General features: G+C 46.6%; 1 protein-coding gene across 1 annotated transcript in view; it reads left to right on the forward strand.

Moving 5' to 3' along the window:
- The window catches only part of LOC138642417 (uncharacterized), a 134,516-nt gene that overhangs the window by 12,387 nt on the left and 100,081 nt on the right, over positions 1-22,048 (forward strand). Inside the window, exons 4-5 of the mRNA XM_069730563.1 lie at positions 5,239-5,265; positions 19,941-20,003. Coding sequence (XP_069586664.1) covers positions 5,239-5,265; positions 19,941-20,003 — 90 coding nt within the window. The remainder of the gene's footprint in view (positions 1-5,238; positions 5,266-19,940; positions 20,004-22,048) is intronic.

Consider the following 22,048-nt stretch of genomic DNA (forward strand, 5'->3'; position numbering starts at 1 on the left):
TAAAGACCTATTGCATACATATTTGTTGGATTTTCCTCTAAAAGCGAGAGCTAAGTGGGAGAGAGATTTAGGCCCAATGGAGAATGAAACCTGGGAGTCGGTAATGGAGTGGGTTCCACGAATGTCACTAAGTGAGCCGTATAGACCAGGGGTCCCCAACTCCAGTTTTCAAGGCCCACCAACATGTCATGTTTTCAGGATTTCCTTAGTCTTGCCCAGGTAATAATTGCATCACCTGTGCAATGCAAAGGAAATCCTGAAAACATGACCTGTTGGTGGGCCTTGAGGACTGGAGTTGGGGACCCCTGGTATAGACTATCGCAGCTGTACATCTTGCACAGGGTCTATAAATCTCCGGAAGTTTTGCATAGAGCCGGGTTGCGTGCAGACTCTGAGTGCTCGAGATGTGGGACCGAGAATGCAGGAATATATCACATGATGTGGACGTGTCCAAGACTGGCTGCTTTTTGGCTGGTAGTTCTGAGTCGTGTGGAAGGTGCGTATAGATGTAGGGTGCCGAGAGATCCGATAGTGTGCTTATTGGGATATGTGGATGAAATTAGAGTGGATAACACCTGGAAGATAGCAATTGCTAGGCTATTATATATGGCTCGAAAAGTGATAGCACGGAACTGGATCAAGGAGGAACCGCCTGCAATGGGTGAATTCCTGCAATATGTAAAACATGGTCTCAAACTGGAAAAGAGGGTTTACAAGAGACGCGGGAAAATAGAAACGTTTGACAAAATGTGGTCTCCGTGGCTCGAGCTGGGATGAGTAGGTAAAGGAAATGGGAGGCTGAGGGCCTTTGAATGGTGAAAACTGCTAGACGAATAAGCGGTCATAAGGGAGTTAAGCGGTTCATAGAGTCATCAATGCTAGTTATAGAAGTTCCATTGGAGAGGAGCTGTCATGGGGGGGGGGGGGGGTTGGGGTTTGTTGGGATTGTTGGGGGTTTTGAAAATGGGGAAACTTTGTATGTAACAAACTGGAAGATGGATGAAAATGTAATGTTTATGTTTATTCTTAATAAAAATCTATTTAAATAAAAAAAAAAAGTGACGCTGTGAAACTGACATCCGCATTTAACCCGTGCTTCCGGCCATCGGGCCAGAAATACGCGCATCGTTGACCCCTGACACTTGATCGGGGGTCAGAGGTGTGTCGGCATGACAACCAGAGGTCTCCTTGCGACCAGACCTCTATGGTTGTTGATGCCAGATTGCCATGAGCGCCACCCTGTGGACAGCGCTCATAGCAATGCTGTAATTCTACTACATAGAGGTGATCTGAGCATCGCCTCTATATAGCAGAGCTGATCAAGTTGTGGCAGCTTCTAGCCTCCCATGGAGACTATTGAAGCATGGCAGAAGTAAAAAAAAAAAAAAATGTTTTAAAAATATGATTTTTTTAAAAAAATATATATAAAAGTTCAAATCACCCCCCATTCACCCAATTTTAAAATAAAACAATAAAAAAATCAAACCTACACATATTTAGTATTGCTTCATTCAGAATTTCACTATCAATAAAAAAAAAAGGATTAACCTGATCGCTAAATGGTGTAGAGAGAGAAAAAAAGTCAATATGCTAGAATTAAGTTTTTTGGTAGCCGCGGCATTGCATTAAAATGCATAATGGGCAATCAAAAGAATGGTATCAATAAAAACATCAGCTATGCACGCAAAAAATAAGCCCTCACCCAACTCGAGACAACGCTATGGGTATCAGAAATGGTGAGATTATATAGATATAGATAGATAGATATACCGTATATACTCGAGTATAAGTCGAGATTTTCAGCCCATTTTTTTGGGGCTGAAAGTCCCCCTCTCGGCTTATACTTGAGTCGTACCCAGGGTCGGCTGGGGAGGGGAGTGGGGGCTGTCTAACTATACTCACCTACTCCTGGCACGGTCCCTGAAGGTCCCTGGCGCCCCAGCTTTTTGCTGTACTGAGCGGTCACATGGTACTGCTCATTACAGTAAAGAATATGCGGCTCCACCTCCCATAGGGGTGGAGCCGCTTATTCATTACTGTAATGAGCGGTAACGGTGACCACTCAGTAGAGGAAGAAGCTGCGGCGCTGGGGAACCAGGGACTGCACAGCGCCAGGAGCCGGTGAGTATAACGGGGATGGGAGCGCTGCGTGATATTCACCTGCTCCCCGTTCCGGGCGCCGCTCCGTCTTCAGCGTCTTCTGCAGTGACGCTCAGGTCAGAGGGCGCAATGACGTGGTTAATGCGCGCCCTCTGCCTGAACGTCAGTGCAAAAGACTCTGAAGATGGAGCGGCGCCGGACCGAAGTCAGGTGAATATTGAAAGTGCCAGGGGCCTGAGCGACAGAGAGGTGAGTATGTGATTTTTTTTTTTTTTTTTTTTTTTTTTAACAGCAAATGGGGCAAGTGTCTGTATGGGGCCATAACGTTTGTGCAGCACTATATGGGGTAAATATCTTTATGGAGCATCTTATGGGGCCATAATCAACATTTGTGCAGCATTATATTGGGCAAATGTGTCTATGGAGCATCTTATGGGGCCATTATTAGCCTTTATGCAGGATTATATGGGGCATATTTTAATATGGGGCATATTTTAATATGGAACATCTTATGGGGCCATCATAAACTTTATGGAGCATTATATGGGGCTCCTGATTCAATATGGATATTCAAAAACACTTAACCTACTGATGTCTCAATTAATTTTACTTTTATTGGTATCTATGTTTACTTTTGTCATTTACCGGTAGCTGCTGCATTTTCCACCCTAGGCTTATTCTCGAGTCATTAAGTTTTCCCAGTTTTTTGAGGCAAAATTAGGGGGGTCGGCTTATACTCGATTATATACGGTATGTCTCTCTCTCTCTATCAAAGTTTGGAAATTTTTCGCCACAGAGAATCACAATGGCAGGTCAGTTTTAGCATATAGTGAACCTAGCAAAAAACAAGTGTGGGATTGCACTTTTTTTGCAATTTCACCACACTTGGATTTTTTTCCCGTTTTCTAGTACAAGACATGGTAAAACCATTGGTGACGTTAAAAAGTACAACTCGTCCCGCAAAAAACATGTCTTCACGTGGCCATATTGACGGAAAAATAAAAAAGGTATGGCTCTGGGAAGAGGGGAGCAAAAAACAAAAATGCAAAAGCGAAAAAGGGCTGCGTCTTGAAGGGGTTAATCAGAATTGTCAAACTAGCACAAATAACTTACCGTATATACTCGATTATAAGCCGACCTGAGTATAAGCCGACCCCCCCCTAATTTTGCCACAAAAAACTGGGAAAACTTATTGACTCGAGTAGGGTGGAAAATGCAGCAGCTACCGGTGAATTTCAAAAATAAAAATAGATGCTCCATACTGTTCATTATGGCCCCATAGCTGTGCCATATAGTGCTCTGCACCGTTCATTATTTCCCCATAGATGTACCATAGAAAGCTGTGCCATATAGTGCTCTGCACCGTTCATTATTGCCCCATAGCTGTGCCATATAGTTCTCTGCGCCGTTCATTATTGCCCCATAGCTGCCATATAGTACTCTGCTCCGTTCATTATTGCCCCATAGCTGCCATATAGTGTTCTGCGCCGTTCATTATTGCCCCATAGCTGTGCCATATAAAGCTCTGCCATTGCTGCTGCTGCTGCAAAAAAAAAAATGCCATACTCACCTCTTGCTTGCAGCTCCCGGCATTCGGTCCCGGCGTCTCTCCGCTCTGACTGATCAGGCAGAGGGCGCCGCGCACACTATATGCGTCATCGCGCCCTCTGACCTGAACAGTCAGAGCAAGAGGACGCGAAGACAGAGCGGCGCCCGGCGTGTGGGACGCGGACAGGTGAATATTACATACTTACCTGCTCCCGGCGTCCCGCTCCCTCTGCCTGTCACACGGTCTTCGGTGCCGCAGCCTCTTCCACTATCAGCGGTCACCGGCACCGCTGATCAGAGAAATGAATATGCGGCTCCACCGCTATGGGAGTGGAGTCAATATTCATTTCTCTAATCAGCGGTCCCACGTGACCGCTGAACAGGGGAAGAGCTGCAGCACCGAAGACCGTGTGACAGGCAGAGGGAGCGTCAGGATCGCCGGGACTAGGTAAGTATGCCTCAGTGCCCTCTGCCCCTCACCCGCCGACCCTGCCGCCCACCGTGACTCGAGTATAAGCCGAGAGGGGCACTTTCAGCCCAAAATTTTGGGCTGAAAATCTCGGCTTATACTCAAGTATATACGGTAATAAATAGCATTTCCCTCATGTATGCTTTACATCAGCACCATTTGTAAAAAGTTCTTTAACTTAGGATGATAAAATTGTAGCAGTATTTTTTTCAGCAAACTTTTTTTTTTTTTTTTTATTAAAATGTTGGTAACTTCTGAACTGGTCACTTTAGCCGGCAGACTAAGGCCATTATTTGGATGTGAATTGGCTGATGCAGCAAGGTGTCAGCTATAGGGTATAGCCGACAGCTGTGGCATTTTCATCCGTCAAGGGATGCTATGCTCTTATATCTCAACCCGGGATACTTATCAGAAGGAGGGTGGATTTATCCAGGAGGTTATGGATGGACACTTGTATAGAAGGAAGTGTAGGTTAAATAACCAAGTGAACATTTTCTAATTTGTCATTTTAAGGGACTGTTCACCAACTCCCCCCGCCCCCCGCCCCCCCCCCCCCTTATGTTTTCACCAAAAGTGAGCGTTTATCCTAGAAGACGAAGCAAACCTATTAGTTGTTGATTTTTAAATGTTTTTTTTTTACTTAAACCACAGAACAATCTACTCTAAGGGTATGTGCACATGTTCAGATTTTTTCGCCTTTTTTTTCTCGTTTTTTAGCAATAAAAAGGCGATAAAAATGCATTACAAGCTGCAGACATATGCATCCTATCATTTAGAATGCATTCTGCAATTTTTGTGCACATGATGTGTTTTTTTCTGCAAAAAAAAACGCATTGTGGTAAAAAAAAAAAGCAGCATGTTCATTAATTTTGCAGATTTTTCACGTTTTTCCCGTTATTCTATGCATTTGGGAAAAACGCGCCAAAAACACGAAAAAAAAACGCATGCGGATTTCTGGCAGAAATGTCCGGTTTTTGTCAGGAAATTTCTGCTAGAAAATCCTGACGTGCACATACCCTAAATGAGAAAAAAAAATTAAGTTTGTCTAGAAACAAAATCTCAATTGTATCTGTTTTATTTTCTTTATTATATAATTTAATCCTTCTCTTTTTTTATTGTAGGACAGGCGACAATACTTAAAATGTGAGGTGAGTGCATCTGTAAGAGGTTGTTTTGTTAAGGTTCAAGGAATTGTGATGAATAAACAAATTACATTACATTAGTATGGTAGGAGTCAATCAGCCTGGTCTCTCTGCCCCATCTCTCCTCCATCTGTCTGTGTTACTCCCTTTTCTGTCCCATCTACTCATTTATATCTTAAGGTACCTTCACACATAACGTAACGTAACCCGATATTTACCCTGGTTACCATTGTAAAAGTGAAAAAAAAAAAACAGTACCTACTCACATTCTGATGGCGGGGGACGTGACAGACGTCAGCTTCCCGACTGTGTTAGTGGCGCCGGCCGTAAAGCAGAGCACAGCGGTGACGTCGTACCGGGACCTCCCCTGGGTGAGTATAATCTAACCTCTTTTCTTTCTCGCTTCATTGGGGGACACAGGTAACAATGGATGTAATGTATGCTGCTATCGCTAGGAGGCTGACACTATGCAAATAAGGAAACGTTAACTCCTCCTTGGCAGTATACACCCTCTGACAGGCACAATGCAACACAGTTTTTGCTTAGTGGCTGAAGGAGGACGGCTTAGATCTAATCACCAGATCTGCATTATTTTCTTTTACAGGATTTTTGTGTTTTATTAATCATTTCCCTTTCTCTTTCAGATTCACTTCCTCGGGTAACAGGGTGCAGATTCTCACTCTGTTTTTCCCGTCTCCCATGACAGCACACCTGAGAGAGGGATCCGCCCAGTCGGGACAGGAAACCTACTGAAATAAAAGGGCGGTACCTCTCCCTCGCTTCAGTTGGGTTTCCTGTCCTGATGAGAACCTTTGTGCTGGAATTACGGCGGTATTTTTATTTTTTGATTGTTGATTGAAGATCCACTTAACCACTCCCGTCCCGGTACTGGAAGCGCAGGCAGGACGCCTGTATGCCGGCCTTCGGGATGCTGGTAGCGCCGTCCGCAGATCCTTCGGGCTCTTGCGCACGTGTGGGCGTCGGTCCGGCGCAGTCCGGACTCTGGGGGCCATTCTGCGTCTGCCACGCCGCTCTCTCCCCCTCTGCTGGGCGACTTCTGGGCGCGCGGCTGACGTTCAGCGCAAGGCACGCTGGGAATGGGCGTGCCTGCGTGACGTCAGAGAGGCGCGCCGGGTCCAAGATGGCGGCACCCATGGAATGAAACGCCGGTATCGTTACACACTTCTCGGCGGTGTACAGGAGGGGGAGAGGAGCGAAATGGTTACCGGAAGAGGCGGGGAGCTCTGTGGAAGACCCCTTAATAGGGGTGTGGCTGCACAGAACGTCGCTCATCTTCATACAAGATTCCAGAGATGGAGGATCGTATGGAGCAGCAGTTATTACAGCAGCAGCAAGAGCCCTTATCAGGTGATTCACCGGCTCACCAACGTGCTAAGAAGAATAGCCGCTCGAGTGGAAGGAGTGGCAATCGTCCTAGTCGGACATCTCAGGACTCTTCAGCCTCCAGGAAGAAAGTTCCCCGTGCTCCTAGTCCGCCTTGGAATCCGGTACCCTTTATGGTCAGCGGGTGGTGAGTGATCTACTTGAATGTCACCCTGGTGGTAATGGGCTACATTTTCTGTTTACTTGGCAGGCGCCGAGGAAGGGTAGCTCCAAGTCAAGGAATAAGGAATGTGCCCTATGTAGCGTTCCGTTGGCAGTCCAGTGGCAGAAAAGTCTTTGTGTAGATTGCATCCAAAAGACTATCCAGGAAGAGACCCCTGACTTTGCCTCTAGTCTTAGAGCAATAATTAGAGCAGAAGTACAAGACTCTGTAAAAGCAGCCCTTAAGAAAAAGGGTGGTAAAAACCCCAAACCAGTTTCTGTTTCCGAGGTTTCTCTTTCTGACGAGGGATGTCAGTAGGAACCATTATCTCCCTGCTCCTCTTCCTCTAAGTCCTCTGGCTCCTCTTCTGATAGTGATGTGGAGGCCGTCCGTGCTTTCTAACTGAGAACACGGACAAACTAGTAAAAGCCGTTAGAGCTTCAATGGGCCTAAAAGATGAGAAAGCGGCCAAGTCCCTGGAGGACATAATGTTTGGGGGTCTAGAGGAGAAGAGAAAGCGCACCTTTCCAGTTAATCCCAGGGTTAAGGCCCTTATAGAAAAGGAATGGAGGAAGCCAGAGAAATCGGGTAATTTACCCTCAGCTTCTAAAAGACATTACCCCTTTGAGGAAAAAGATTCGGAAACATGGGATAAAGTTCCGAAAATAGATGGTGCGGTAGCTAGATCGTCTAAAAAGTTATCCCTTCCCTTAGAAGACTCTGGTGTATTAAGGGATCCCTTTGATAAAAAAGCGGATGGATTCCTAACGCACACCTGGGAAGCGACCGCAGGGGGGTTAAAACCAGCAATTGCAGGGACCTGTGTCTCTCGCTCCCTTATCGTCTGGCTGCAGCAGATAGAAGAGCAACTGAAATCTAAAGCCCCAAGGGATGAAATTTTAGCAAATGTCACTTTGGCTAAAGGAGCAGCTGCCTTTATAGCAGATTCTTCGGCAGAATCCCTAAGGCTGGCGGCTAGAGCGGCAAGTTTATCCAACGCGGCTAGACGTGCTCTCTGGTTGAAGGGGTGCCCGGGCGATTTACCTTAAAAAATAGACTTTGTTCTATACCATGTGATGGCCATTTCATCTTTGGTCAAAAATTAGAAGATATTTTGGAGAAAGCAGGAGATAAGAAAAAGGGATTTCCTCGCTTTCCTGTGGACTTCCTTTCCTGGAAGGCCTTATTTTCGGAGGGGCAAATTTAGTAGGGGCCGCCCCCCGGGAGACAGAAGGAACTGGGACTCCAGAGACAGGAAGGGATCTGGATATATGTTTAAAGGTCCCTCTACATCGGCAAAAAAGCCCTCCCAATGACGCCAGGCCGGAGGTGGGGGGGAAGGCTTTCATCTTTTTTCCCAGCCTGGGTAGACATCTCCCCCAGTCATTGGACTCTGAAAGTCATCAAAGACGGTCTAAAAATAGATTTTGTTTTTCCACCGCAACAAACCTTTGTTTTAACGCCCCAAAGAAAAACCCCGGAGGAGCAGCTAGCCTTGGAAGCAGAGGTATTGGAACTGGTATCAAAACGAGTTCTGGTAGAGGTCCCGGGGGAAGAGCTGGGAAAAGGTTTTTACTCCCCTCTTTTTTTAATACGAAAGCCGGACGAGTTACTGAGAACCATTGTCAATTTAAAAAATCTAAACCAGTCAGTAGTAAACTGCTTCTTCAAAATGGAGTCTGTGAATTCAGCAATAAAACTCTTGTTCCCAGGTTGCTTCATGGCAGCCATAGACTTAAAGGACGCCTACTACCACGTCCCAATACATCGGGACTATCAAAAATTTCTAAGGGTAGCAGTTTATGTCCAAGGTTGTCTCAGGCACTATCAATACGCTGCCCTCCCATTCGGCCTGTCTATAGCGCCAAGAATATTCACCAAGCTGATGTCAGAGGTCATGTCCTTCCTCCGCTCTCAGAACGTGGTTATAGTTCCGTATCTGGACGACTTCCTTATAATGGGGAACTCAGCAGCACATTGCCGGGCACAAATAAAAGAAGTCATGTCAACGCTAGAGCGGTTGGGGTGGAAAATAAATCTCACCAAGTCGAGGTTGACGCCAGAGCTAGTTCAGTCCTTTCTGGGTTTAGTTCTGGATTCCAGGCGTCAGCTTTGTCTCCTACCAGAAAACAAGCTGGTCAAGATTCAAATCTTGTGGAGTCAGCAATTCAGCACCCTGTAATGATGTTGAGAAAGGCAATGTCCCTGTTGGGTTCTCTAACGTCCTGTATACCCGCAGTAAGATGGGCACAGTTCCATCTAAGACAGTTACAGTGGGAGTTCCTGTCAGCACAAAAGTGGTTAAAAGGGCATTTAGAAGGGAAGCTATGCTTTTCATTAGAGGTAACGGATTCCCTAAAATGGTGGGTTGTAAGAGATTATTTAGCGTCGGGAGTCCAGTGGATAACTCCGATAGAGCAGATCATCACCACAGACACAAGCGGTACAGGATGGGGGGCTCATTTAGGGACTCTCTCAGTTCAGGGATCCTGGTCCCAACTAGAATCACAACAGGTGTCAAATTTAAGACATTAGTTGGCAACTAATACGCTCAAAGTACAAGTGTCGGCATTAGGAGCCTTGTATAATTGTAATCTGGCCTCCAATAGATGGGTGTCCCGCTTTATAAAATCCTGTAGTAGGTCTAGACCGGTAATAATTCAGAGGGTTCCTCCTTGGGATTTGAATCTGGTGTTAGAGGCTCTGACTAGTGATCCATTTGAACCTTTGCAGGAATCATCGATAAAAATACTCACTCTTAAAACAGTACTTCTGGTAGCGTTAACATCAGCCATTAGGGTGAGTGACTTGCAAGCCCTGTCTATCTCCCCTCCTTACACACAGATATTTGATGACAGAGTAGTACCCAGACCAGATGCAGCATATCTGCCGAAAGTGGTACTTAAGTTCCATAGAAGCCAGGAAATTGTTACCCTCTTTTTGTGATAATCCCAAGAACCCAGGGGAAGAGATTTCATACACTGGATGTAAGAAGAGCTATTTTGCAGTACATATCTTTGACTAGTCAGTGGAGGAAAGATCAGTCCTTATTTGTAGCTTTCCAGGGTAGTAGGAAGGGATATGGGGTATCCAAAGGTACTATTGCTAGGTGGATTAGGGAGGCCATTTCCTTATCCTATGCTTCTCGTGGTGCCCTGATCCCGGAAGGCATCAAGGCTCACTCCACCAGAGCTGTGGCTACTTCCTGGGCGGAAAAAGCAGAGGTATCGATTGCTCAAATTTGTAAGGCCGCTACCTGGTCCTCACAGTCTACCTTCTTTAGACACTACAGTCTAGATCTATCCTCTTCAACTGACCTTACCTTTGGTAGAAGGGTGCTACAAGCGGTGGTCCCTCCCTAAGGTGTCTTTCTCCAAAAATCTCTCAGGTGTGCTGTCATGGGAGACTGGAAAACACCAAGGTTACTTACTGATAGCCGGTTTTTCCGGAGCCCATGACAGCACCTGTATATTCCCTCCCTTCTTTTTCACCCTTTTGGTGCGCACTTTTTTAGCTGGGTGTTATTTGTTATTATAATGTGGTGGTAGATTGCCATGTGTACTAACCAAGGGGGCCTCTCATGCTCTGAAAACCAACTGAAGCGAGGGAGAGGTACCGCCCTTTTATTTCAGTAGGTTTCCTGTCCCGACTGGGCGGATCCCTCTCTCAGGTGTGCTGTCAGGGGCTCCGGAAAAAACGGCTACCAGTAAGTAACCTTGGTGTTTTTCCTACATTTAAGCAACCGAGAGAGCAGTGTGGTACTCCTGCATTGCCCACTCTCGGACCCGCTGGCAGGACTTCGTCCCCTGTCACCCTTATGATTGTTTCAGGGTGACTTCTTGGTGGCCATTCCTCGCCTTTTCCCTTCCCCGCCCCTCTCCTCGGAGAGGCCTGAGAGGAAGACGGTTGTCATCTATGGCAGGGTGATTTTGATTTAAATCTAACCGATTTAAATCACGATTTAAATCACTAGTCAGTAAGGCTTGATTTAAATCAGTGATTTAAATCAAAGTTTCTACCTAAACTAGTTCTTGCTACTTTAACATGCAAGTAAATGAAGATTTTTAGAATCACTTTTTATATTACTTTTTTCTCCCCAGTTTAATGGGTTAATCATTCATATTTGGACACCACTGTTCTGTTGTACTTAGGAAGGAGAAAAATAATCCTGACCTTAATAACAATTTAAATAGATTTATTCAACTGAAACAATAACAACATTACAGCATAAGTTATTTGCTTAAACAAACATCCATGTTTGTTAACTAATTTGGCTAAACAAAATATATATATATATTATAAGAAACTTAGACTGTCAGCCCAGCCGACACATGAAAAACTTAAATACTACTGTCCCTGCTGTCCTCTGTAGCTCACTTGTCATCATCTTCATCATCATCTTCTTCTTTGTTCCTATTCATAATCTGGAAAAGAAAAACAAGCTTTCCTGCTTTATTGGGTCCCAACCGATTTCTCAATTTAGAATGAATGAGTCCAAAGGAAGAGAATATTCTTTCAACGCCTGCAGAAGAAGCTACTGCTGTTAAAAGTGAAACCATTACTTCAACAGTCTCTAAATCCAAGCGCTTAAGTGGCTTCCACCAGTTTACTGGTGTGACCTTCCTTAAAATATCTTCAGCAAACATATATTTCTTGAATGGTTCTCCTTAGCTCTGAAGTTTATTATAGTTGGCATTAAAGATGGATGATTGCTGGATACCCATGTCATAGCTAACTCCTCTTCCTCAGCACTTAGGTTTTGACCCTGATATTGGATATTGACAATATTTGCCAAAAAATGAGCTGGTGTCAGTGCTTGTCCCATTCGTTTGTTTACTGCTTGTAATTTAATTCTGTCCATGTGTAGTTCTGTTTTTAAGTGTTCACTCTGTTCCTTCCAAATTTCAACAGCATCCGCAATAAAACAGCTATTTTTCTGTATTTTGTTTAAAGCTTGAGAGATGGGTTTCAGGAAGCTCAGCATATGTTCAACATTTCTCTTAAGCCCAATGTTGAGGATTTTGGCCGTGACAGTGCCATCTATTTTATCTCGATTTTCTTCACAAAGTGTCATCAGAATAGGCCAGTTTTTGATATACTGCTCAAAACAGTCCACCGCAGAGTTCCATCCAACATCTTGTGGGAGCGTTAGCTTGGTTCCACCCATCCTTTTCAGAGCTGCTGCAGCAAAATGATTATTACGGAAGTATTTAGCAATTTCAACAACATTAGCCTTTATTTCTGGAACGCTTAAGTCTTTGGCTAAGAGGTGCAGCAAATGAGCACTGCAACCATGTGTTATTAGCAGCTTTGTATTCCCTCCCTGCTCTTCTAAATCTCTTCTCATCTTGGATACGTTTGCAGCATTGTCAGTGACCAAACTGCGTACTAGACATTTGAATTTTTGTTCACATGTCGTTATAGCTTTTACTGCCACTTCTTGTAAGTATTCTGCTGTGTGTGCATTTCCTGACATATCAGTTGTTTGTGCAAGGAAGACTTTACCTTCTTCTGTTGTTATACAAGCACATACAATAGGATCATTGTGGACATTACTCCACCCATCAATACTTAGGTTTACAATTTTACCCTCCAGAGCTGTTGCACATTGCTCCATTTCTCTGTCATACACTTGATCCAGCAGTTTCCCTGCAATTAGGATTCAATAAAAATGTTTACCAACCTGAAGATCCTGCCTGTTCAGGAGTGTTTCTTTGGTCATCTTCATCACCGCACTTCTCATGATGTTGCCTCATTCGCGCCACCAGGCCTTGCATCTCTTTGTTGCATCGTTTGCATTTTGCACGCATGCCTGCCTTACCGATAGGCGATATTCCCAAACTGGGTCTCTTTTACGGCCTGCTGCCATTATAAGTAAAGAATGTAATAAACCTCAGATCGTACACACAAACAGATCCAGACTTGTCTGTCTGTGGCTATGCTGCAGTATTGTGCTCAAAGTTTCACTTTCATTTTCTTGTCTGCTTGCCCTTCCTCCTCCTCACACTTAGATTCACATTCTTCTTGTGTTGTGCAGATCTATTCCACTCCAAACAATCAGAAACATATTGTCTAACTTCTTGGACTTGGCACTGAAGGGGTTGATTCTGTATTCATAGGTTTGTAGAACAATAGGATTAAGGTATTTTTCTCAACTCTGTTCATGTTGTAACATTTTTGCCGTGAAGAAGAGGCTGGGACCTCTGCGGAGTCAAATTCAGTTTTGAGAACTGCGTAAGTAAAGCGAGCGTCTGTGATAATATTGGAGAGAAACTGCCCACTAATCCTACAGAAACCTCTGGAAGAGCATGGCATTGTGAATGTTACACATATACAGCCTTTATTCTACTGAGTTAAACAACTCAGCTTTATCTCATGATGGAAGAACCTTTGGATGGTAAAATATTTTCCTCAAAAAGCAGTTTATTGAAAAAATCCGATTTAAATAAAAAAAAATCCGATTTAAATTAAACAAAAATCCGATTATTTTTTTTTTTTTTTTATTAAAAAAAAAAAAAAAACATTGATTTTTATCCACCCTGTGATCTCCCCCCTTGACGCCATCTTCAGCACCGTCCTGAGATGGTGCGGGAAGGAGGATCTTACTCCCAGGACCCTCTTCTTCTACGAGGGATTCTGACGCGATCCTCGGACACCAAGGAGCCGGATTCAAGCAAGGTAGCAAGTGGGACAGGAGGGCCCCCCCCCCCCTCCCCCCCCCACATGGCAGCGCTCACCGATCTCTAGATTTCAAATTTCCCACCTAATCGCGCTATTCCCGGCATTTTGCCTTCTCTTGTTAGGCCACGCCCCCTTGCCGGTCTAGGCCTATCAGCACCGCACTTTCATTTTCTCCAGCGCCGGGCACGCTCCCTCTGCTGTGTACTGCCTCTGCTCTCCACTCCTCCGCCACGCCTCCTCAGGCGCGTCGGCCTATCAGGACGCGGGTTTCTTTTCTTGTGTACGCCCACACACAGATTTGCTCGCCTACCGTTCGCTCTAGTGTCACATGGCCTGAGAGAACTGCATCCATCTTAGCCGTCTCCTGTAGCGTCTTCAGGATTCGGAGGGGAGACACAGTACCTGTGCTGCTTCTGCAGTCGCTGGGTGTCTGGTAGGCTCTGCATTCCCTGCCTCCTTCCTCGGCTTTATTCCCTTCAGCAGCATCGCCTTTTCATCGTTCTGCTACAGCCCTCTTCAGCAGTATCGCCTTTATAGCGTCCTGCTGCAGTCCTCATTTAGGCTCTACCTATGCCCAACCACACACAGGCCTCCAGCTACAAACCCACGGTGACCCATTACGTTTGTGCCCGCTGTAAGAGAAAGTGGGCTTCAGGCCAGCCGTCGCCTTTGTCTGTCCTGCAGTCCTTCCACCATGTCTGTCCCTCAGGAAGCTCCTATTGCTCGGGATGAGTGCACTCCCCCTTCCCCGGAGTGGGCTGTTGCTATGTCTGTCAGTCTCAGACCTGACAAAAGTGGTTCAGGTCCTGGAATGCTTGCAACTTCTATCTTCTGCCACCAGTGCCACAAACGCCTCCCACAGCGATTCGCTCACACTTGACCACGACCCGCACAGGGTCAGATTGGAGAAAGGATCCAAAAAGAGGACTCTGTCTAGCTCCTCATCCAGCTCTCCGGAACCTGCGGCACCATCTAGAATACCCCTCTCCACCCGTTCCCCCTCCTCTGAGGCGGACGTCGGGTCGGATGTACTTTCGCACTCAGTCTGATTCAGATACAGATCAGACCTCTGGCATGCAGGACATGGTGATAGCCTTATTTAGGCTATTATTTAAAACCCTTGAACTTAAGGAAGAGGATTCCACCTCCCAGGAGGACTCCATTTCATTCAGACGGTGAAACGGCCCTCTACAGTTTTTACCAATCGCAAAGCGTTTGAGAATACTACTTCTAGACACTGTGAACAACCCGGAAAATGTTTTCCAGGAAGAAAGCGTCTGAATATCTTGTACCCCTTTAATCCAGAGCTAGTCAGCAAATGGTCTGATTCCCCTAAGGTAGACCCGCCTGTCTCTCGCCTATCCTCGCAGACAGTTCTGTGTATCCCTGATGCAGCGTCTCTTAAGGACGCTACGGACAGGCAAATTGAGGCTTTAACCAAATCAGCCTTTGAGGCGTCCGGCGCCCATCTCTGCCCGAATTTCGCCTCCTCTTGGGTGGCGAAGGCCGTGTCTGCCTGAGCCAAGATACTTCGCAGGGGCATCGTTTCTTTGGCTCCTTCGGAGGAACTAGTTGTTTTAGGTGACCAGATTGCACACGCGGGGAAATATCTGTTAAATGTTTTCTTGGATGCGGCTGCTTGTTCCGCAAGAGCAAATGGCAACATCATTGCCATTAGCCGTGTCTTTTGGCTGAAGGCGTGGAACGCTGACCCCGCTTCTAAAATGTCTCACTGGCCTTCCGTTCAAGGGCTCCAGGCTCTTCGGCACTAAGCTAGACCAGATCATTTCCGACGCTACAGGTGGAAAGAGCACCTTTCTCCCTTAATCCAAGCCTAAACACCCCTGTAATCGTAGGGGACCCCAGTCCCTTCCGGCCCTTCTTCTCTGATGGTTCCTCCCAGCAGGAGCGTTCTTCCGCTCAGGGGGAACGGAGAAAACCTTCCTTCAGGCATACCCCTCACTGGAGGGCTAAGAGCTGCTCCTCTAAACCTTTCAGATCTCGCGGCCACAGATTCTCTTCAAAATGACGAGTCACCCCCACCTGGAAATCTTTCCAGGGTGGGAGTCAGGCTTCTGTTCACAGAGGCTTGGTTATCGGTAGTCGACGACGCCTGGGTCAGGGAGATCATCACATCAGGCTATAAAATAGAATTTTCTTCGCCCACAGGAAGACGATTCTTCCTCTCCCGTCCACCCAAGCAGCCGTCAGGGCTCCTCCAGGCTGTCGATGCCCTCATCACCTCAGGAGTGATTGTTCCTGTTCCTTAACGCGAGCGGTTTTCGGGTTTTTACTCAAATCTGTTTGTGGTTCCCAAAAAAGACAACTCTCTCCGCCCGATTTTGGATCTCAAACAGTTGAACCTCCACCTTCGGGTTCGACACTTCAAGATGGAGTCACTGCGCTTGGTGATCGCTTCCATGGAACCGGGGGAATATCTCTGCTCTGTGGACATTCAGGATACTTACCTGCACATTACGATTTGTCAGCAGCATCAGAGGTTCCTTCGTTTTGCGATCCAGGAATAACATTACCAGTTTGCAGCTCTCCCGTTCGGCCTAGCGTCCGCCCCCAGGGTCTTTCCGAAAGTAATGGCAGCGGTCATGACCATCCTTCGTTCAAAGGGGATCCTCGTAATCCCCTATCTCGACGACCTTCTGGTTAAGGGTCCGTCTCACTGGGACTGCGACCAGTGTCTCCAGATCACTCTGGACACCCTGATCAACTTCGGCTGGATAATCAACAGGGACAAGTCGACCTTGGTTCCAACTCAACGCCTCGAGTTCCTGAGCATGGAATTCAACACCATCCAAGCTCAGTCTTCCTCCTGAAAGAGAAGTTCTCTCTCAGCCAGGGCATCAAAGCCTTAAAGTGCCCGATTCCTCTGCCTCTACGGCCCTGTGTGAAAGTTCTAGGGAAGATGGTCGCTTCCATGGAAGCAGTACCTTAGGTTCAATCTCACTCTTGCCTTCTCAAGCTGGCTCTCCTGTCTGCCTGGGACAAGATCACACTTTCCCTTGATTGCCCAATTCGCGTTCCTCTCAATGTGAGACAGTCTCTCACTTGGTCGCTTTCCGCCTCCATCCTGCGCTGGAGGTAATTTCTCCCCCTCCCCTGGCAGATCACCACCGACGCCAGTCTTCAGGGGTGGGGGGCGGTCTTTCTCCATCACACAGCGCACAGCCGCTGGAAGGTTCAGGAGACCCTTCTCCCCATCAATCTCTTGGAGATCAGGGCGATCTTCCTCACCTTCCTCCGCTGGTAGCCCCTCCTCGTGGGAAATCCGGTCCGCATTCAGTCGGACAACGCCACGGCCGTGGCTTACATAAACCATCAGGGAGGGACTCGCAGCAAGCAGATCATGAGGGAGGTGTCAAACATTCTACGCTGGGCAGACATCCACGTTCCCACCATCTCAGCTGTTCACATTCCAGGGGTGGACAATTGGGAAGCCGACTTCCTCAGCCGTCAGGGCCTTGCGTCAGGCGAGTTGTCTCTCCATCCCACCGTCTTCAAATATGTCAGAGATGGGGAGTTCCGGACGTCGACCTAATGGTCTCCCAAACGAACCACAAGGTTCCTCAGTATGTAGCCAGGTCTCGGGACCCGATGGCCTCTGTTGCGACGCCCTGGTGATCCCGTGGGCCCAGTTCCACATGCCCTATCTTTTTCCTCCTCTTCCCTTGATCCCAAGGGTCGTAAAAAAAATAAAGGCATAGAGGGTCCATGTTCTCTTAATAGCTCCAGATTGGCCTCGCAGGGCCTGGTACGCGGAGCTAGTAAACATGCTGTCGGACGCCCCCTCGAGACTCCCAGACCGACCGGATCCTTTATCACAGGGGCCCCTCTTCCACCCGAATTCTCGGTCTCTGAATTTAATAGTATGGCCGTTGAGGCCGCGGTCCTAAGGGATGCAGGTTTTTCTCACAACGTCATACAGACCATGATAAAAGCTAGGAAACCGGCTTCTTCTCGTATCTATCATAGATGTTGAAAGGCCTTTTTCCGATAGTGCGACAACAACAGCTTGTTCCCTATGGTTTTCTTCCTTCAAGCGGGTCTCGAATCGGGCCTTTCTTTGAGTACTTTAAAGGGCCATGTCTCCGCCCTGTCCATCCTTTTTCAAAGGGACCTAGCTTCCCTTCCACAAGTCAGGACCGTCCTCCAAGGTGTTGCCCACATAGCACCTCCTTATCATTCCCCGGTTGAGCCATGGGATCTCAACCTCGTTCTCAGCGCCCTCCAACGCGCGCCTTTTGAACCAATCCAGGACCTTTCCTTTTCTCTCCTATCTTGGAAGGAGGCCTTCCTGGTCGCCATCACCTCTATTAGGAGGATATCCGAGCTAGCGGCATTATCCTGCCGTTCTCCTTTCCTAACTCTGCACCAGGACAAAGTAGTCCTGCGGCCTGTTCCTTCCTTTCTACCAAAAGTAGTTTTGGCTTTTCACATCAGCGAGGACATCGTCCGTCCGTCCTTCCTTCCTTGTGCCCTTCCCTGGTCCATCCCTTGGAGAAATCTCTCCACAAGCTGGATTTGGTCAGGGCTATCCGAGTCTATCTTACCAGAACTGCTTCTTTTCTCCAGTCCGTTCCTCTGTTTGTCGTCTCTAAAGGTTGTCGAAAAGGGCTCCCCGCTTCTAAATCCACTATTGCTCTTTGGATTCGTTCGGCGGTTCTGGAGGCATACCACGTTCAGGATAAACAGCCTCCTCCCGGCATGAGGGCTCACTCTACCTGGGCTGTGGGAGCTTCTTGGGCCGTTCGTCACCAGGCTTCGGCTTTGCAGGTTTGCAAAGCTGCAATCTGGTCGTCCCTTCACACCTTTGTAAGGTTCTACAAGGTCCATACTTATGCTTCTGTGGATGCAGGCCTGGGTACGAAGATACTGCAGGCGGCGGTTTCCCACCGGCCGACCTAAGTCTTCTTTTCTCGGATTAGTTTTTTCCCACCCTTGGGACTGCTTTTGGACGTCCCATGGTTACCTGTGTCCCCCAATAAAGCGAGAAAGAAAGAGGGATTTTTGGTTCTTACCATAAAATCTCTTTCTTGGAGCCTTATGGGGTCACAGCACCCTCCCTTTATTTTGTACCGTGTTGGCCAACGTGCCATTGTTTGGGTTGGTACATAAATTGAGTTCCTTATACTTACTCCTATGACTGCTTTAGCACCAAATTGAGTTGCATTGTGCCTGTTCGAGGGTGTGTACTGCCGAGGAGGAGTTAACGTTTCCTTATTTGCATAGTGTCAGCCTCCTAGCAACAGCAGCATACACCCATGGTTACCTGTGTCCCCCAATGAAGGCTCCAAGAAAGAGATTTTACTGTAAGAACCAAAAATCCCTCTTTTCTCATCTTTTAGGTTACATCGGGGGCTTATCTACAGCCTTCCAGAATGATGAGCTTGGCTCACCTTTGATTTTGGGGGTGACAGGTTCCCTTTAAATTGTCTGTCATCCACTTCTGTCTGGACGTCCTCGAATCCCATAATCCACCTCACCGCATCGGAAGTACGCAGACCGCTATATTGGGTATTCCAATATGGCATCCGCTGGTGGTGCAGGCCCTTGCGCAGTACCACCAGTGGGTCATCACCGGGTCGGCGGGGGAGGGGGAGCAGCAGCTTTCCATCATACTCACCTGCTCCCGGGGCGTCTCTGCATTTCCCTACTTCTCCTGCGTCGGCAGCTTCTTCCTGTGTTAAGCTGTATGATGTGACCGCTGAACATAGGATGAATCTGCCAGGGACCGTGTCGGGAGCAGGTGAGTATAACGGGGGAGGGTGAGCATTCCGATATTCACCTTTCCCCGTTCCACCACTGCATGCTGCTTCGTCTTCCGCGTCTTCTGGTTGTGACGTTCGGGTCAGAGGGCACGATGACGTGTTATAGTGTGCGCGCCGCCCTCTGCCTGAACAGTCACTGCAGAGGATGCGGAAGGCGTAACCCCTTTCTCATGTACAGCACCATGGAATTAATGGTGCTATATAAATAAATAATAATAATAACGGCGCCCGGCGGTGGAACGGGGACAGGTGAATATCGCAATTGTCGGGGGCCTGCTCAGGACAAGAGGTGAGTATGTCTTTTTTTTTTTTCTTTTTTTTTTATCGCAGCATATGGGGCACATTTTCTATGGAGCATCTTATGGGGCCATAATCAACCTTTATGCAGCATTATATAGGTTTTGGGGACGAGAGAATCTCAGTGCTGCAAAGCCTGCCCCATCAGGACGTCACCACCCTCCCGATGCGATAGCAACGGGCCTCCATCTAGTCTGTCATATACCATATATTTGGTCTGTTACATGGCAAGAAAGTATCACTGTAGCATTAAACTATGCCGGATTTCTAGTCTAGTATTATTTATCAGGAACTGTAAAATTGAATGCAAATTTGTTGTTCCCTGATATGTTTTTCACCTTCATGTATAGTGATGTACTTTTTCTTCTCTGCAGGTTTGCAGAATTGCCTGTACATCTTTTGCACAGCTAACTCAACATCAAAAGGGAAAAAAGCATGTAAGTTTCTTGAATATTTCAGGGTCTTTCAGAAACAAGTATGAGTAAAGGCTGTTGATCATATTATTGATATTTAACCCCTTAGCGACAGAGTCAATTTGGTACTTAATGACCAGGCCAATTTTTACAATTCTGACCACTGTCAGTTTCAGGTTATAGCTCTCGAAAGCTTCAACGTATCCCACTGATTCTGAGACTGTTTTTTGTGACATACTGTACTTCAAGTGAGTGGTAAAATTTCTTCGATATAACTTGTTTATTGATGAAAAAAACGGAAATTTAGCAAAAATTTTGCAATTTTCAAACTTTTAATTTTTGTACCCTTAAATCAGAGTGTTATCTCACAAAATAGTTAATAAAATTTCCCACATGTCAACTTTACATCAGCGCAATTTTGGAAACTCATTTTTTTTGTTAGGACGTTATAAGGGTTAAAAGTTGACCAGTGATTTCTCATTTTTCCAACAACATTTTCAAAACCTTTTTTTTTTTTTTTTTTTTATTGATCACCTCACATTTGAAGTGAGTTTGGGGGTGTCAATATCACAGAAAATACCCAAAAGTGACACCATTCTAAAAACTGCACCCCTCAATGAGCACAAATCCACATTCAAGAAGTTTATTAACCCTTCAGGTGCTTCACGATTTCTAAAGCAATGGTGAAGGAAAAAATGAACATTTTACTTTTTTCACAAAAAATTTACTTTGGAACCAATTTTTTTTTTATTTTCACAAGGGTATCGGGAGAAAATGGACCACAAAATTTGATGTGCAATTTCTCCAGAGTACACCAATACCCCATATGTGGGGAAAAGCCACTGTTTGGGTACATGGCAGGCTCAGAAGGGAGGGAGCACTGTTTTGACTTTTTGAACGCAAAATTGGCTGGAATCAATGATGGCGCCATGTCGCGTTTGGTGACCACCTTATGTACCTGAATAGTGGAAACCTCCCAATTCTAACTCCAACCCGAAACCAAACGCACCCCTTACCCTAATCCTAACCATAATTTTAACCTCAACACACCCCAAATCCCAACCATAACCGCAACCCTAGCCCAACCCTAATCCTAACTTTAGCCCACTCCTAACCCTAACTTTAGCCCAACTCTAACCCTAATGGAAAAATGGAAGTAAATAAAAATTTTTTATTTTATTATTTTTAGCTAAGGGGGTGTAAAGGATAGTTTGATTTACTATGATAGGGTCTATCACAGTGATCAAAATGAACCAATAGGAAAAATGTCCTATTGTTGCCAGGCTCTGTGGGCACTGCGGTGAACTATCGTGGCCCGCACTTTCGAGGCTCCAGAAATTTAGTCCCCGGCTTATAGACGGGTTAGGCCGCATTTTAATGGCCCCACCTACCAGGGGAGGCGCCGGCATTGCGTTTTTGCACTTCTCGTTCCATAAGAGAAGCGCCTTCTTTATCTCGGCAGCCATCTGCCTACACCTCCGGCAGCCTGGAACCGGCAGGGACAGCAGCGCTGACAGAAGTGCTGCGTGGGCGACGGACAGTGGCATCTCCCCTGGGCACTCAAGCCACGGGACCTGGGTAAGCTGCAGAATCCTTCCTCTGCCCTTACATTCTTCCTCTCGCTCTCCTTATTTCCAAACGGCGCCAGGGTACACTATGTCTCAACATAAAGCATCCAAAAAGGCTAACAAAACACATACTGTGTTTTTTGTCTCATGTACCACTTGCAAGGTTTCCTTGCCCAGAGGTCACAATACTGCGTTCTGCATGGCCTGTGACCCGGTATCTGCCCAGGAGCCACCCGCCACTTCTTCTGACCCTAGCGAGCCTAGTCCCCCTGAGTGAACTACTTCCCTGTCACGGTCTATGGCTTCTCTGGCCAAGGCAATAGACTCTCTCCGAGACCCTCCACAAATCAGGGCGTCCGTTTGTCTATTGCAAAAAGCCCTTCCGATGGACAAGATCCATCATCCAGCAGGGTTCGTACTTTATCAAAAGGTGATAATGCTTCTAGAAAAAGGACCCATGGCACTTCCCCCGAATCTTATCTGGCTTCTGCCTCATTAAGT

The sequence above is a fragment of the Ranitomeya imitator genome, chromosome 6 (genome assembly GCF_032444005.1).
Source record: "Ranitomeya imitator isolate aRanImi1 chromosome 6, aRanImi1.pri, whole genome shotgun sequence".
NCBI classification, from domain to species: domain Eukaryota; kingdom Metazoa; phylum Chordata; class Amphibia; order Anura; family Dendrobatidae; genus Ranitomeya; species Ranitomeya imitator.